The sequence below is a fragment of the Octopus bimaculoides genome, chromosome 7 (assembly GCF_001194135.2).
Source record: "Octopus bimaculoides isolate UCB-OBI-ISO-001 chromosome 7, ASM119413v2, whole genome shotgun sequence".
NCBI classification, from domain to species: domain Eukaryota; kingdom Metazoa; phylum Mollusca; class Cephalopoda; order Octopoda; family Octopodidae; genus Octopus; species Octopus bimaculoides.
In genome coordinates this window covers 30,343,214-30,362,523 of record NC_068987.1, presented here as the reverse complement: position 1 = coordinate 30,362,523, position 19,310 = coordinate 30,343,214, and the positions used below count along the sequence as shown (strand labels likewise).

The 19,310-nt window shown below is 34.2% G+C and overlaps 1 protein-coding gene across 6 annotated transcripts in view; it reads right to left on the bottom strand.

Annotated features, from left to right (window-relative positions):
- Nucleotides 1-19,310, bottom strand: part of LOC106873190 (kinesin-like protein KIF21A) — a 212,552-nt gene that overhangs the window by 6,960 nt on the left and 186,282 nt on the right. For all 6 annotated transcript variants that reach the window (XM_052969487.1, XM_052969488.1, XM_052969483.1 and 3 more), the window contains 9 exons: nucleotides 14,963-15,138; nucleotides 12,522-12,611; nucleotides 9,694-9,801; nucleotides 9,186-9,325; nucleotides 7,358-7,544; nucleotides 6,510-6,665; nucleotides 5,303-5,417; nucleotides 3,748-3,918; nucleotides 2,483-2,685 (listed from right to left, as the gene is read on the bottom strand). In XM_052969487.1, the coding sequence (XP_052825447.1) occupies nucleotides 2,483-2,685; nucleotides 3,748-3,918; nucleotides 5,303-5,417; nucleotides 6,510-6,665; nucleotides 7,358-7,544; nucleotides 9,186-9,325; nucleotides 9,694-9,801; nucleotides 12,522-12,611; nucleotides 14,963-15,138 (1,346 nt within the window). The remainder of the gene's footprint in view (nucleotides 1-2,482; nucleotides 2,686-3,747; nucleotides 3,919-5,302; nucleotides 5,418-6,509; nucleotides 6,666-7,357; nucleotides 7,545-9,185; nucleotides 9,326-9,693; nucleotides 9,802-12,521; nucleotides 12,612-14,962; nucleotides 15,139-19,310) is intronic.

Genomic DNA, 19,310 nt, shown 5'->3' with positions numbered 1-19,310 from the left:
GTCTTCGAAACATATGTCGGAAGTAAAAGAATTTGAATAACACCTGCGTTTAATTCCATTTATTTATATATATTATCCAAAACATTTCACCTTAACTCAGAGTTTATAACTTTTTAAATAGGTTGTTACATCCTTGGTACTTGTGTGAATTTTTGCTACACTGGTAACTGTTTATTTATTTTTTTCTGTGTTATTTGTAAACACTGAAAAAAAACCCACAGATACACACACACACGTTATATACAGATATACACACACTCACACATGCATGGACATATAGTGGTACATACATACACACATATATATATACATATACACACACACAGGTAGATGTATATATATACATACACATATAGATACACACACACACAGATACATACTCATATACATATAAGATGCATTCAAAAAGTATCTGACTAATTTTTCCTGCCGAAACTAATGGTGTGTTGGGAAGATGCTTTTGAGTGGGAGGTAACACCATTGTTCCTGTGCACATACAAAAGTTTTTGTGCCAGTAGGCCACATCAGTTCCCTGCTGCTATGCCTAGAACACGGTAGTGTGTGCTTGTTGCTTTTTCCTTTTCATGCAAGATGGGCAAACACGTTGAACAGAGAACATAAGCCCATGTATCATCACCAATGATGGTCTTCATGTAGTCAGGGGCATGGCTTGCACCTTGGAGACCAATTTCACTGACACTTTCTGCATGCACTGATCCTGTGCTTATTCTCACTTCATGAACAATTTTCTGAATTGTTACATGATGGTTTTTCATGACTATTTGCCAAACCTTAACCAGCTCCTTGTTTTGGCTTATGAATGGCCTGCCTGAGCATGCTGCACTCTCCACTGAGGTGCAGTCAGATTTGAAGCAGTTGTATCACTCCTTGATCTGAGTTTTGCAAATGGCATCATCACCAAAGGCTTGCTGAATCTTCTGGATGGTTTGAGTATCCCAAGCAATTGGCAAAATTTGATGCAATATCTCTGCTCAATGCATTTTGTGAAAACAAAAATCTGACCAGTGCACATGTCTGTACTCTAGGCATAACAGCTGGTAAACAACATAGCCTACCAGAGCAAAGATTTTCCTGCATGTGCAGGATGGGTGGTGTCACTTTACACCCAAAGGATTTTGCCCATGCAGACTTAGTTTTGGCAGGAAAAAATAAAGTTGGATAGTTTTTGAATGCACCTTACACACATATACATACATGTGTGTATGTTTATATATATGTATGTGTATATATATATAAAAAATATATATATATTTTTTTAAATATATATAATCATCATATGTACATGAGTCATGGAACTGTGTGTGCATACATATGTATACACATATGTACATGCAAATATGTATTCATACACCTACATACACGTTTATATATTTTTTTTTAAAGAGAAAAAGAGGGAGAAAGAATGTGAAAGAGCTAGGAGAAAATTGCACTGTTTTGAATAGAAACACCTTCACCACAAGTAATGTCCAATGCTAGATTGAGTTAAGCTTAGAGATGCCTTAAGTAATCAAGAACAAAGCAAAAGTTAGAAGATAAACTACATGTAACAACTGACTCCAACTCCAACAGCAGAATGATTTTCAGAAGGGTTTGTCAGTCCGAGAGAACTACAGAATATAAGCTGTGAAGGTCTTTCAAAGGATTGCTGGCCTCACTGAAGATATGTCCTTAATTTTGTTGTAGGTAAAAGACATTTAACAATCTCAAGTTCAAACATAGAAAAGATTTTTATTGTTAGTTGGGGTAGATACTCAAAGAGGAAATCTGGAAATCTTAAGAACTAAAAAAGGGAATAATGACATGAAGTAGGACTTGATACTTAAATAATGGATTATCAAAGTTTCATTGGAAGACATAGAATTTGAGTTTCATTTTTGAGATAATGGTTGTTGTGAGTCAGATATGGTGTTCGTAAACATGATTTTTGTAAAAATGCTGGTTAAATGCAATGTAAAGAGTTGCCCCTAGACAATTCTCATTTTTGTTGCTTTGTTAAGTAACATTTTAAGTGTGCCAACTCCATCCAACCTGTAAATTTGTTTTCATTGTAAGCATTAGCTTATATCATAATTTGGAAAACTGAATGAACCTAGAAAAAACATTGAAAAACATTTTTTTTTTCAAATATCAAAATTTGTTTGAGAATAATAATTCTTTCTGCTGAAAAATTTAACCCTTTAGTGTTCAAATTATTCTGCCAAATGTAATGCTTATTTAATTACATTATTTTGAATTAATCATACATTATCTCATGGCTTCGATATTTTGATGATGTGATCATATATTTTTAGTATGACATTGTCGAGTAAGCGTGAGAAGCCAAATCTGGCCAGTTTGACAGGAAAACAGGTAAAATATTTGGGCTGGATATAACCGGTTTAAATGCTAAAGGGTTAAACACCTCTGAAATTTAAAGGCTGATTATTTACAATTATGTCTTCTTGTGCCAGAAGATACTTACTTTGAAGCTGTGAATATTGCTGATTTATTTGTGGTAAGGGCAGTAATTGGAAAGTTATGGGCTTTGATTTCACCAATTGCAGAGCAATTTCCTTCAGTTTGCCATAGTTTTAGGTAACCACTTCGACAACCACTAAGCAAGATCTGATGCTCAGGCATAATTGCTAAGCCATTGATCCAGTCTTTATGAGCACAATAGAGGGACTGAAAGAAAAATAAAATATTAAATATTTCAAATCACTGTTTCTTCTTTCTAAATTATTTTTCCCTGACAATCACTGGTTTGTTGCATTTTTGATTACAAAAATGACAAAAGACACAGGATCACCAACTTTATTAATACAATAATTCAGTCTGCTAAACATATCTTATTTCAAACCACATATATTGAAAGAGTTTAAATAAAAAATTTAATTGATTCTGAAATAGATATTTATATATAGATTTATAATTATTCCACCATGCCTAAAATAGTGGAATGATATATTCATTGAAATATTCAACCACAAACTACTCAAACAGAAAGCAGGAGTGGAATTAAGTTTTGTTTTATCAAAAATAAACTGAAACAAAGTTAGGTGCCTTGTTTCAGATCTCTACCTATAATCTACATTTGCTTATTTTACTGTTACCTTTTGTTGTTGGTATGGAGTAGGGTACACAGATATCCTGCCTCCTTGATTTCAATGAAGATATTTTGTCCAACAAGGCAGCAAATTGGCATAATTGTCAGAGCACTGGATGAAATATCTTGCAGAACCTGTGCCACCCTTTGCATTCAGATAAATGGTTGACTCTGGATGTTCTCAAAACTCACAGACAAAATATCTAGGGGCCTCCATTGGACAGAGTTGACCATTTATCTTCATCAGTATGCACAGTCCTGGGCAAGATGCTTTTCTTGTGGATGGAAGGCTAACACTTGTCCTCGCATGGAAGTCTCCCTTCTTCACAACACAGAGTGTAGTGGGTGCTTTTACATGCCACTGGCACGAAGGCCAGTCAGGCGGTACTGGCAACGGCCATGCACAAAATGGTGCATTTTATGTGCCACCCGCACAAGAGCTAGTCCAGGGGCACTGGCAACGATCTCGCTCGAAGATCCTATGAAGGCCAGTCAGGCGGTACTGGCAACGGCCACGCTCAAACTGGTGTATTTTATGTGCCACCCACACTGCAGTACTGTAACATTTCTGCCAAATCCACTAAAAATTTTGATCAAAACAGAAGACATTACACAGATACATATATATATTATATAATAACCTGGATGGTCTTTTTGTCTTTAAGGTTCCATTTCTTAATACAACGGTCTCTTGACCCACTAAACAGTATTTGATCTTGTATCACTAAGGACTGGACACCATCAAAATGTGGTGGTTCAAGATTGTATGTTGGACTGGCAACATTTGAAGTCATGGAGTTCACTTCAAATATCTGTAATTATAAAAAAAAAAAGATAATTAAAAATATTACAATGTTTTAAAAAAATAAATATCTTTCATTAATATTTCAATGAACAATTTTTTAAAGGACAGGGGAGAAAGAATGAGATAAATGTATCTAGAAAATGAAGCACTAAATGTGTAAGTTCAAGAAATTCCCAAGAAATTTTTAATTAACGTTCTCAGTTTCAGACATGTCTGTAAGTGTAGTAGGATGAATATATTTGAAGTTGTTGTAATAGGACAATTCTATATTTAAGAGATGAGGAATTATGTACATCAAATATAAATAATGTGATGGATATTTGTCCTCATCTTGTTTGTTGTTAACACATTTCAGCTGATACACCCTCCAGCCTTCATCAGGTGTCTTGGGGAAATTTCGAACCTGGCTTCTCATTCCTAAGGTATTTTTTGATATTATTATTATTATTATTCAGGTCACTGCCTGGAATCAAACTCATAATCTTGGGGTTAGTAGGCCGCACTCTTAACCACTAAGTCATATGCCCGTGGGCAATTATGGAATGAATTTTAGGGCTTATAAATCTAATATTTTTCTATCCTTCCTTAATACCGGTTCCCATATGCTACTCATATCTGCACTCAGTCTGCTTAGGAGGTTGTTGTGTCCTAGCAAATGTGAAGTTTCTTTTAGTTTTCATATTTTCCAGTGGTGTTCTCTGATCATGTATGGAAAAATGGAGACCACCTTCTCCTGTGGGATGAAGTTAAAATAATAGACAGAGAATACCACTGGAAAATAAGAAAACTAAAAGAAGCAGCACATATGTTAGGACACAACCTCCTAAGCAGACCAAGTGCAGATATGAACAGTATATGGGAACCAGTATTAAGGAAGGATAGAAAAATATTACATTTACAAGCCCTAAAATTCACTCCATAATTGCCCACGGGCATATGGCGTAGTGGTTAAGAGTGCAGGCTACTAACCCCAAGATTCTGATTTTGATTCCAAGCAGTGTCCTGAATGATAATAACATTGAAAAATACCTTAGGAATGAGAAGCCAGGTTCGAAATTTCCTCAAGACACCTGATGAAGGCTGGAGGGTGTATCAGCGAAAACGTGTTAACAACAAACAAGATGAGGACAAATATCCGTCAAATGTAAATAATATAAATAATGTTGTAATAGAAGTGGGATAACTGATATTGCTTTAGTAGAACCAACTGAATCAAACAGTGTGAAGATCCTTGATAAACACATTATATACAATGACAGCCGTAAGATTCAAAATCATGACTATTAAGTATATTAGTCCACCCCATCAATTATGAGGTCAAAAGAGTAGCACTCTTGAGCTTTCAGCCATTAATTTTTCTGCAAGAAAAAATTAGATGCAAAATAATTTACCTTGATGTAATGGTCTTTTGAACCACTGACCACAAGTTGACTCTCAGCATTACTTGTTGAGGCAAGAACCATCACCTGAGCCTGATGACCAGTCAGCTTGTTAATGCAGCTTAAGCTTTAAAATGAAAAACAACCTTTTATGAAGATACATGAAACACTTACATTAAAAATAAATCTGTCTTAAAAACAAAATATCTCACATGAGATATACATTTAGTACAACAAAAATCCAGTACTATTAGCTTCATTCTATGTCTCTTTTTCCAAGTTTGCATGGATTGGCTGAGTGAGTGCCAAAAGAGTATCTCACCATCTATCACTCTACTTTGTCATCTCCTTCAGCACGATCAGTCCTGTGAGATCTGCTTTCATCATTTCGTATTTTTGTCTCAAAAACAGGCTCCTTGCACCAATATCTCTTGGCACTTCTGTATTTAACCATTATCCTCTATGTGCATCACATGCCAATACTTGCTCAGTCTTTTCGTTTGCATACTACATTTGATTCCTCTTATACCCAGTTTTTATTTCTATCGACCACATGTATTAACATTACACATACATGATCATCTGAATTTCTCCCACCCTTCTCACATCCTCAATGCCCATGTTTTGCTACCATGCAACATCACACTTTATACAGAGGCATCATAAAATTTACCCTTTACTCAAAGAGAGAATCTCTTTCAGTGCTGGCAGATGAAATAGCTCCCTCAACTTTTTCATTCTGATCTTACTCTGGCTACTTACCTTTTCAGAACACACTTAGGAAACAAAAGCTACCAACTACTTTTAGGGAACACTGAGTATTTGAATGAATTTATTTTAGGGGTGATCTTACGGCTAACTACAAAATCCCTCTTTTGTCAGTTTGCCTATAATCCACTCGTGGACCCAGTTTGCACTGGATAAACTATATGGCATTCCTAGCTTCTTTTCCGCATATCAAGTATGGCCACTTTCCAGATGGCAGTAGTGTCCTTACTAAAGACCTCTTGATTTTATGCTTTGCTTCTAAGCCAAACAAAAGTTGACATTCCATCTCTGACTTAGCAATCTTGACATATGCACAAGATTGTTAGTTATTTTAAGCAAACATTTTAAATAATCATGATTCATGTTAACACAATAAGCTATAATAGACTTTCCAATTGTATGAAGAGCATTAATTAGGTATATATGTAAGGTAAGACATTAACCAACTTACTTTCGAAGATCCCACATGCGCACTAGGTTTCCAACAGCTGTGAACAGTGTCTGGCCATCATCACTCAGTGAAATGGCATTTATTAAATTTTCATGACGGCTGACTTCACTCTGGCGTGTTTGATATGATATTGGTGCAGACGCAAGACCTGAAGAACTGAAAATGAGAAATGCAAGCATTTAAAACAGAAACTTAGATTGCTAATAACGCCTTTGATAAAATTAACTTAAAGTAATTGTAAATTTGGTGTTTACAAAATGAACATACATTTAAAATAATCCTCTAACATATAGAAGCAATATTTCTAACTGCTTTTATTTTACCGAATAACTATAGAAATTGCCTGTAATTATAAGATATTTTTTCTCCCTCATCCTCCAGTCATAGGAGCCCTCCACTCCCACAAAATATTATAGCTGCTGCCCTTCTTCTGCAAACCAAGCCATAAAATAAATAGAAATAAATTTAATCCTCAATTCATATTCATTAATATATATACACATAAGGTCCTGGTAGGGTATAAAGGTAGAATATTTCCAAAGAAGTACTCAATCCAAGTTCTCAATTATCAACACTGTTAGTTTCCAGACTAATAGCAAAAGTCTTCAAGTGTATAAAATCCTGGTTTCATGATGGTAAAACCATTGTATAGGTGTAATCTAAATAATAAGACAAAGAAACACTACTCTTTGCTACACCTATACAATGGTTTTACACACAAAATTTCAGATGAAGTACAAGTTTTATGGCACTGCCCAAGCATAAATACAGCAAACTGATACAGATTTGGTTACACATATTAAATCACAAGGAATTAAAGAAAAGAAAACAAATAACACTCAACTTACTTGAAAGCAATAACACAGTTAGGTGTTGCGACATCTCGAATATCCCAGACTTTCACTTCTGAAAGTGAGACTGTGTAGAGCCTATGGGATGGTTCATTGTACTTTAGTGCCACTACATTGTTAGGATGGTCAGGAAAGACTTGTAGCTCATGGCCAGTGTTGAGATCCCAGACTTTGGCAGTACGATCTAGACATGTGGAAATAAATATAGCTATTACTGAAAACACATGGCTTAAGCATTAAAAAAATAAAATGGTCACAAGATAGAAAAATCAGATTAAGCACATGCCAACAGGAATGAAATGAATAATAAATCTATAAAAAGCTTTTTGACCAAACTTTGCTTTAGCTAGGTGATGGAACTAATTGTAATGACAAAATAGTCCTGTTAGTAGTCATTTCCTACAGTATTCCATATTTAATTAAAATTTGTCGATTCACTACATCAAATATGACAGCTTTACCACTTTACTAATAGTCTTTTTCAAAGTGAGAGACAAGTAAAAATTTTATATCACTGCATTCTCCCAAACATTGGTAATTATTCTAGTTTGTAAAAGAACTGAAACAAATTATTTCTTTCAAAATATTCAATATTAATTCTATGCAGTTGTTCCTCTATAATATCTAATAGTTTGTGTGCACAAAATTATGCTAGTGATGAAATACGTCCATAATCATGAGTTCATATGTTTACATACTATATATTTTCTTAAAAAACAGACTGCATTTAATACTTTATTTACATTATTTACATTTGACGGATATTCGTCCTCATCTTGTTTGTTGTTAACACAACGTTTCGGCTGATATACCCTCCAGCCTTCGTCAGGTGTCTTCGGGAAATTTCGAACCTGGGCTCTCATTCCTATCGATGTTACTATTATTATTAATATGTTAACAACAAACAAGATGAGGACGAATATCCGTCAAATGTAAATAATGTAAATAATTCCTCATCTCTTAAATATAGAACTGTGCATTTAATACATCATAAATTTCACAATACCCATAAGAGTTTTTACACGACTTACAAAAACATATTGTTTTCACATTTCACGTCTTTATTTTAGCAACTTTAATGTACCACAAAATTTTGCATATCCCTTGAACAATCTAAAACTTGGTTATTTTATCAATTTGAAAAGATCTATATAATCTACTTAACATTCTCAGAAAATGGCTAACTTCATAAATATTTTCGTAATAAATATTTTCAAAATACTTAAACTTTTAATTCAAGGGGTTTATTGTTTATTAATGCATTTCACAATGTAAGCAGCATTGATTTCTGAGGGAGGGGGCCCACATATTTTTAGAGGAAGAAATAGTCAATCATAGTACTTGACTGTTAATTATTTCAAAGACATCAGAAGGACGAAAGGCAAAGTTGACCTTCACAAGGTTTAAACTCACAAAGGTATAGTGTACATTGCTCTACCAATTCTACCAATCTTCAAGCTGTTCATGGTACATTAGTATTTTTCATACATAAAATAACTTACAATTGACTAATAAAAAGACATGATCTAATGACTGCATTGGACAACAAACCTATTTAAAATACATCTTAAGTAATTGAATATGAAATGATATTTACTAACAATATAGATATTCCTTTATAAAATGATTCCATCATAAATCTTATAAAAAAAAAAAGGTGATAAATATTTTGTATGGGATATTGAAAGTAATTAGTGGAAAGTAAGTCTTCAATTGGAACTAAGATAAAAGGAACTGAAAAATATTTTGACTGAAATTGTTACAATCATGTGACAAGACAAACTAGAGATTAAAAATGAGAAAAATAAGGAACACTTTTTTATACCTTTACTGCTTGTGAATAATAAATCTTCTGTAGCACATACAGACAGAACTGGTTTGGCATGACCTTCTACAATATGGGAACAAAACACTGGTGAAGATCTACCTCCAGAATTAATCCGGCTCAACTGTGTGATAGTACCCCTGAGTTTTGGAAAGAAAAATACACTTTTTAAAACTAGAAAAATAAACAACTGACAAATTATGAATAGACAATGTGATTATATATATTTCAGTTAATTGAAAATAATTATTTTACTTTTGACTGCCCAAAGCAATATTTTATGGAGTGGGGTCAAAAGAATTATACACTGTATAAAACTGGTAGTCATTTTGTGAAACTACCTGAAGGATAATACTCATGACATTTGATTTGAGAATGTTGCACAAAGCATAAATTTTAAATGTATACCATTTATCACTTTACCATTTCGGTTAGATAAATGTCTTAATATTTAGTTAAAGCAATGGAGTTGAAAATTAAAGCATATTATTACAGTTCAATCACTTACCTGTTTGACTCAGGTGATGAGATCATACTTTTGGAAGTTAACCGTTTAAAGACATCATTAGATCTTTTCCGAGGAGCTTGAGGCGATCTAAGGGGACTGACAGGTTCACTATACAATTGAAGAAAAATGATTTGATGAGGATACTAATGAATATTTTTTTTTTCAAGATTATGGCTTAATTCATTTTTAATGCTAATGGAAAATTCAGCTTCTAGTCAGTTTCCACTTTCAGTTGCAATAGTTCAATTTATACTACAAATATTTTTCAGAAAGACAATATAAATATCAGCCCTTACATAAACCCAAAGTCTCATTTTTATGTAATCATTATATATATCTAAGTACTAAATATAACAAATTTTCCAGAAGTTGGCTAGAAAATGAAACATTTAAAATTCCTTGCATTTTGTGTGATCCTGAGAGGCCCAAGCAAAGAAAATGTGGCCACACCTCAAGTAGATGCAGTATGGTCAAGTGGATAGAACAGAGGAAAATAGAAGGTGCAATAGATCATCTAACCATCTCTAGCAAGTGGAAAAAAAGGCAATGCTTGAATTTGAACAATGTACAGTGACTAACCCTGATGGCAAAGTGTTCTGGAAATATGTACATTCAAAGTAGAGGCCTCACTTTCCTATTGACTCTCTTTGCAATCTCTACACAGGCTGGGTTACTGATGATCCTAAAGAACGTGCAGAATTTATTGCTGAATGCTATGCTAGCATTTTTACTGTTGAAAATTCTAATGTACCATCTTCACCACCTCAGACATCAAATTCTATAGCATCTGTGAAATAGATGCTTGCAACACTGCAATGCCACCTCAAGAATAAGCACAACTATGCCTTTCCTGGTTTTGATGGTATTACTTATCTGCTTCTCAAATGTGACAGAGTCTTTCTTTTGCACCAGCTTTCATTTTTCTTTCAATTCTGCCTTAATAACTGACATTCCAGAGCAGTGGAAAATTGCCTGTGTCATTCCCCTGTTCAAAAAGAGTGATCACACATCACCAGTCAACTACCATCCAGTCAGTCTTACTAGCTGCATCGCTAAACTGATGGAGTCCCATGTCCGAGAAACACATTGGAACTTCTGGAACTCTTACAGCCTTATTTGATTCTCACAATTTGGAATTAACCCCAATTCCAGCTGCTGTAGTCAACTCATCAAGTTTCTTGATGACAGATGGCAGTTCACGAGTAGATGTTATCTACCTTGACGTTGCTACAGCTTTCAATTCTGTGCCACACTAACAACTCTTGGCACAATTCTCTGCAATGGGTGTGAAAGACAATCTATATAATTGGTTAAGCCCTTCATTCTTGGTTGAAAAGAGGTAGTCACAGTTCTAGGACATCATTCTTCACCCTATGAGATGACATCTGATGTACCACAGGTATCTATTCTTAGACTCCTGTTGTCTGTTGCATATATTAATGACTTAGATGTGAACTTGAAGAATGTTATAGCATTGAAATATGCAGAGGACAGATCCTATAAGTTATAGATCTTTCCTGCAATCAGACTTGGAGACAATACAGTAATGTATTATTGACTGTCAACTCAAGCTGGCTGCGGACAAGAGTGTCACCAAGCATTTTCGAAGAAAAAAAAAAAAGCCAGCTTTAACATAATCCTTCAACACCAACCTTAAGAAGTCTGTTAGTGAACATGACCTGGGTTTTATTGTCAACAGTGATCGGTATTGGACAAATTACATCTCCAAGATTGTCAAGAAGGCTGAGGGTGTCTCAGTAAGATCTTTGTCAGCCACTCTCCAGCTATCTATTTAAAGCTGTATATAACTATGGTACACCCACACAGAGTTTGCATCACCAGTTTAGAACCCTTATCTTGCTCAGAATATCAATCTCTTGTTCAGAAACAGTGCAACCAGATGAATACCCGCCATCAGGTGTCTACCATACTCTGAATGTCTTGCTTCCCTGAGTATGAACACAAAGCTCTGACATCTGGCAACCAACTTGGTAGGTAACCACAAGATTATCTACTATCTTTCCAACAACTTTGGAACCTTTTTTTGAATTCCATACGTCAAACACTTTTGGACATTCTTACAAAATCAAACAACACTGAACCCCTGACTTTTGGAAACAGTTTTTTCTTGCTCGGAATTGACAAAGCATGGAATAAACTATCTCCATCAGTTGTTAGTTGTTAAGACACTACATCCTTTAAAACTTCCATGCTTCCTGAAATTCACCAACAGTACAACTGATGCCCAACCATTTATGTTTCTTTTTTTTATAATGACTTATTCACTGTTCACTTCTTGTGCATATTTTATGTACTATTCATGCAGTTTTGATTACTTTTTTTGATGAGTTGTGGTGCACCTGAGCACTAATAACAATAAGTTTATCATTATATAATAAAATATCAAACTACTTGTAGAAAAGGTCTGGAGTTCATGCCTGCTGTTAGTGTTACATCATTTTTTTCTGAGAATAGTTTACCCTACATGGAGTCAGTCAGAAGTACTAAATTAGTTGCTTCAGAGACAACTAATCATCTCAAGTTGCCTTTAAATACACTTGTGTATATAAAGTTAGTCTTACACACTCATGATTGTTTAAAACATATTAGTACACCACAGTGTATAAAGTAAGTCATACAGCTCTATTATAAACAGTGTATCACAAAACTGTGTTAACTGAATCTAAAACTAGAGAGATGAATATTTTCTAAAATTACGTTTTGTTCCATAACACAAAATTGAAATTTCTTTTTTTTTTTTAACAGTATTTAAGATATTTTGGAAAAATTCTTTTACTAAAATACTAAACAGTAAAAATGTTACTAGCCTGTATTTGTTGGGTCTAGTTGCTTCAGAAGCACTATTAACTCTGCGAAGTGGAAGCGGAGAAAGTTGAAGTTCCGTCTCATTTGACAACCTAGAAAGTTTTGGAAAAAGAAAAGTTTTCATCAGTACTATTGTCTAGACAGTGGGGGAAAATAATGTTCAAATTGGAATTTATTTCTTACAAGAGAAATTTAATAAAATGTACAATTTAATTAAGAAATCCTCATCATCTAACATCCACTTTTCCATGCTTGCAGGAGTCAAATGAGTCTTATTTGAGGCAGATTTTCTACAGATGGATGCCCTGCCTGTCACCAACCCTTACCTGATTCCAAGCAAAGGAATATTTCCCCCGTGGTTAGACATTTTCATGCTGAATATTGAAAATAAATGGCACTACATGTATGACAGTGATACTCATTCACAACTTTCATGCAATGCCAAGACAAGGAGTCACAAAGCATCATACACACACACACACACACACACACGATGGGCTTTTTTCAGTTTTCACCCATCAAATCCACTCACAAGGCTTTGGTCAGCTGAGGGCTATAGCAGAAGACATTCGCCCAAGGTTCCACACAATGGGACTGAACCCAGAATCACGTGGTTGGGAAGCAAACTTCTTACCACAGCCACATCTGTGCATATGTATATAGAAACCATTTAGCACTGAAAATGGCAAAACAGAGACTTCATGAAGAGTAATATTTATTTAAACTGTCTATATCAGGTTGATGTGTAACAGGAAAAGCTTTGTCAAATCATACAAAAAGTCAGATCTTTATTAATTTCATCATTTTAAAATAAGAACATTAATACAGTTAACCAAATTAATGTTTCAGATGTTAGCAATTAGAATTAAGAGTTATACAAGGAATTCTTAGAAATAATTCAGAGAAGTACTTCTCTTCCACAACAAAAGGTAGACTGTGTTAAGGAAACACTTGTATAGAGTGTGATGTTGCATAGTAGTGAGACGTGAATAATGAATGTGAGAAGTATGTGGAGGTCGGGAAGAAAATAAATAAGGTAGAATGTACTGGATGTAAAATGCAGGCTCTGTATGAAAAGTCAAAAATAGGTAGCCAGAAAGAGTAGCAGGATGCTGAAGGATTTAAGTCTATAATTATAGTAAGTTATATTACCTCTTTTACTTGTTTCAGTCATTAGACTGTGGCTATGCTGAAGAACCACCTTGAATTTTTTATTTTTGGTTGAATGAAATGACTCTAGTACTTATTTTTTTGCCCAGTACTTTATTCTAGTGGCCTCTTTGCTGAACCACCAGATGCCAAACACAGACACACACACATATATTAGAGGGGTACCCAAAAGAAATGTTATTTTATTCACTTAGTTTTACATGTTTACACTTTTATCGCTTTCAAAGTATTTTCCATTTGACGCGTTTCCCATTATTTGAAATGATGCTGGAACTCTTGTGAAGTGATGCCTTTTAACAACTCTGTTGTTTTTTTCTTTACCTCTTCCACATCTGCAAATTCTGTAGCACCTGCTTTCATCCCCAGTGATGACCTTAGAAAAAAAGTCTGGATCAACTTATTACTGTTCTTTCAGTTCACAACATGCATTCAGTCATGACTGCTTTTGATGTTCCATGAACAAGTGAGGCACAAACTTTGCCGCAACTCTTTTCATTTGCAATTCCTCACTCAAAATTCATTGGCAGGAGCTCCAGGATGCACCAATCATATCAACAACTTCAATTGTTCAGTGACGGTCCTCCAAGATCAGTTCATGAATTTTCCTGATGTTTTCATTTGTTCGGGAGATCAATGGTCGCTCTGAATGAGGTTGGTCTTCAAACAACAAGTGACCATTCCTAAAGCGTGAAAACCACTCATAAACTTTGTGTTTTTCTCAAGGCAGTGTCCTTGTAAGCTGTCTGAAGCACGACAACTGTTTTGGCCACTGTTTTCCCCAGTAGAAAACAGAATTTCTCGGAAGTACACAAAAATTGAAGAGAGAAGCACTGCAAAATAATGATGCACCATGTGACATTACAACCTCACCTGTTGCCTCCAGTCGCCAGACTGATACCTGGGAGTTGCATAAAGTGACTTCTAGCAGCAGAAGCCCAGACTACAGTGGACCAAATCCACTCATAAGTCTTTGGTTGACCTGAGGCTATAGGAAAAGACACTGAACCTGTGGTCAGGAAGCAAGCTTCTTACCATACATCCACACTTGTGCCTATATGGTCAACTATTTTACATTATAAGATGATATAGCGTAGAGAAAAAAAAACTCAAATGACACAATACCTAAACAATACTACTACTACAGTAATATCAACATGATAGCCTAACAACAGTGATATTTTAACACTTAGTAATTAATATAAATGCAATCATTAGGGAAAAGTATAATCAAAATTTTCTAACAGAATGAAGTATCAACAGACTATATCCTTACCCAATCTTTTCTAATGTATCGACACTCTTTACTAAAGATTTGGGACTTGAGTTGGGACTTTTGTCAGGTGAAGTCTCTTCTTGAGATGTTTCTTGAAGTGGTGTCAAGGTAGAATCCAAACATGAGGATTCAACTGAATACAGCAATTCTTTGGGTGTAGCAGTACGTCTTCGAGCCTATTAATATTAACCACTTTGAAATTTAAATCTTAATTCTTAAATTGAATTTAAGTGAAATATGCAACATTTTTAAAAGGTAAAATTACAATTTAAAAACTTAAAAATCAGAATTACCAGGTTAATAATCAAACTATCAATCAAATTGATTCTATTTCCAATAATATCTAAACTATAAGAAAAACAGTATATTTAGCTTCATAAATTATTCTTACGAATTTCTTAAATTGAATTGAAGTGAAACATGTGATATTTTTAAAAGTAAAATTACAACTGAAAGCTATAAATGATGTCAATTTTTTAAAAAAACTTTAAAATCTGAATTACCAGGTTAATTAACAATCAAACTATATATCAAACTAATTCTATTTGCAATAATATCTAAACTATAAGAAAGACAAGAATGAATATTTAGCTTCAAAAATTACTTTTTACCAATTTCTTAAATATATGTAAAATCTACAAATGCTGCAACAACATCAAATATTGTTTTATTTATTCTATCAGAAAACAAAAAAACAAAAACAAAAAAAAATTTAAGACTAAACAAAAAAAATTATAAAACAGAAAAATCAAAAACAAGTTTTTATATATATATATATATATATATACATACACACAAAGAAAATAAATTAAAATAATTTTAATTCATAAAAAAATTACTTAGATTTCATATGAAAAAAAGTGGGGAGGAAGTAGATGAATGCAAAGTTTGACAGACATTTAGAGAATGTCAAATATTCATTTACTTAATATCAAATTTAACTGGATGATACAATGAGTGTTCATTAAAGATTTCCCATGACCTACTTCCCAAGGACTAGGGGATAAACAAAACTTGGCATAATTATTAGTCCTTCTTACATAGCCACCACCAATGGTGACGCACTTCTCCCATTGTTTTATGCAGCTGTGAAGACCTTGTCTGAAGAAGTCAATAGGCTGTATCTGGAGCCAAGACTTTACCTTGGAAATAAGTTCATCATCTGAAATGTGCTTTCCTTTCAAAAAAGATTTCATAGTTGGAAAGGGGTGGAAGTTAGATGGTGCAAGGTCAGGAGAGTAAGGGGAATGAGGAAGGAGCCCATAGCCACTGGAGTGTGCTTTCATCTGGGCAACATGCACACAGTGAACTGGGGTGTTGTCTTGGAGGAGGCAGACTCCTTTGGTCAGTATGCCATGCCTCTTTGTTTTGATGGCATCCTGCAATTTCTGCAGCGGAGAAGCATAATATGCCCCATTAATTGTGGTGCCCTTTGCCAGAAAATTCATCATCACTACTCCGTGCTGGTCCCAAAAGACTGAACATCACCTTGCCTGCTGAGGGTTGGACATGAGCCTTCTTTGGAGGTGGTGAGTTATGCTTCCATTGCTTCGACTGGACTTTAGTCTCAGGATCATAGTGATGAACCCATGTTTCATCCTGTGTGATAAGTCTGCCGAAAAAGTCCATTCTTTTTTTTTTTTGCATGATGGATTCCCTGGATGCTCACACCTTTTCAGAAGCAGGAATGAGTCAACTGTTCCCAGGCTCTATTGGCAATGTGCCAACAGCCTCTGCATGTGCAAATGGTTGTGAATGATTTTTTTCCATGGACCCTACACTTATCTTCACTTCTTGGGTTAGTTGCTGAATAGTCATGTGGCGATCATCCAAAATGGTGACTTCCACTTTATGTCATTAATGGTGGAATGTGGGCGTTCAGGAATAGAAGCAGTTTCCATCGATGTCCAACCACATTTGAACTGGTGATACCAGTGCTTGACTATGCTGTATGATGGTGCATCATCACCATAAACTTCTTTCATCTTATTGAAAGTCTCTTTTGGTGTATGACCTTTCAAGTATAAGAACCTGATCACTTATCTGCATTTGACTGCCTCCATTATAACACCTTAGTCCACTTCAGCAGCCATAAAAGACAAATGAATACTAGAGGGAAGCTACAATTTACAATGTGATATGTTGAGGCTTGTATGATTATACCTATACAAGTTCCATTTCTTGCAATAACTGGAAGTGGATAAAAGGAAATCTTTAATGAACACTACTTGTTATTAGAAAAAATTTCTTTTTAAATCCAATTTACCATTCTCACATAGTTGCATGTGTTTGACCAGAGCTGTTCTGAGGAGGTCAAACAACAACTTCAGTATGGTTTCAACACATGAAATTCAATATCATAGAGTAACCAGTTTGATAAAAGAATCAATTACTCATCAATTAAATGCAAAATAGAAAATTTTCTCAAATGCTTATTAATTTTTAGTTTATCAAAATGGTTTAGCTGGTTACTGAAATGTTTTAAAGTCAAAAGGGTTAAAATTATTCATTAGTGGGTCCAAAATTAAACATTACACAAATCTTACAAAAGTCTGTTTTGGTATGTGAGTATATTTTCATATTTAGGTTATTATGAAATCAAAAGTCTTTAAACAAGAAATCCATAGACAAAAGTTAGAATCTGGTTACTGAGAAACATATTTTAAATGGATTTACTATTCTAAATGTGTTATCTCAATATTAAAAAAAAAACTTGGAGGTAAATAAGCTCTTTATACTTAATTACAACCTAAATCTACTTCAAATGATATATAATGGTTTGATTGTTTATCAAATTCATTATCATAACTATCAAATGAAATAAAAAAAAAAAAATGTCAAGTACATAAAAAAAAAAAAAAGACAAAAATTACTAGATTGTCATTGAAAGGAAGCAAAACTATCACTAGACAGCAATTAACAATGATGGCAATGAATAAGACAACAGCGCAAAAGCTTTGAACATTTATAATGGAACACTATAAGCTGCTTCGCCAAATTTGCTGAGCCGCATTAAGGCAACTATTTCATAACACACTGTTTACAAATGAAAGAGTACTCAGTATATGATATTCAGATTAGTTTATATTTATTCAGAATCAACTGACTACAACAAAACTGAGTAGTAACAGCATGAATCATTGGAATGAAATGAAATTGGGGAAATATTCATTCCTTTTAAAAAGGTATCAGAAATTATTGTAGAGTGTGAAATAGCTGAATGGATAATAGAGTAATAGACAATGTATGAGGAGTCAAAAGTGTTTTGGTGTATTGCTGGAGTCAGAATCAGCTACATCCAATTGAATAGAATAGGTACCAGGGAACATTACTATCATAGACTAACATTCTGATATGAAGGAATAAAAGATTTCTCGGCTCAAAATTCACACCATAAAAGTGAACAATAGAGAATCAGCACAAACATAAACACACCCACTCCCTTACTCACACAGGTTTCTTGCAGTTTCCATTCACAAGGCTTTGATTGGTTGACGGTAATAGTAGAATACACTTGCCCTAGGTATTGTATAGTGAGACTGAATTTGAGACCATGTGGTCGTGAAACAAACTTTTTAACCACAGGGCTGTGTGTGAGTGTACACACACACACACACACACACACACCATCATTATCACTGGATCTGCTCACAAGGCTTTGGTCAGCTCAAAGCTATAGAAAAATACACTTGCCCATAAGGACACTCATTGGAAATGAACCACAAACCACAGTGAGGAAATGAACTTCTTAACCACACAGTCATGCGTGTGCCCATAAATACACACACACACACATTGGTCGTAGTTGTTACAACAATATCATTAATTATCCAGCAATATTACAATATGATGGAGAAAATTTCACTAATTTATCTTTAAGCACTTCAGTTTAAGCAAAGACTGAACAGTTTTTTTAACAATCAATAATAACCAATCTCCCTTTGTTCTACAAAGAACAGGATATGTTATTTAATTAGTCAAAATTTGCTTGGTTTAAAAACCATCTTAATCATGAAAATAATTCTCAACAGTAGAAAAGATATAAGGAGACATGTTGAAGAAACCGTTATAAGATTTGATCTTGATGTTTGAATATGAACAAAGAAAATGATAGCGATTGAGAACTGAAGAGGAAGAATTTGAAGAACATTTTAAACAATTTCCAGGCAAGTTAAATTTCATGTTGGCAAGCTCCATGCACTGGCAACAAAATTTAAGAGACAATTATTATTCTGATATGTCTAATCAAATTTAAAACAGAATTACATGAATTAACCCAATCAGTATTCTAATTAATTTTATGAAATATCATCACAAAGAATGTAAAAAAAAAAAAAAAAAAAAAAAA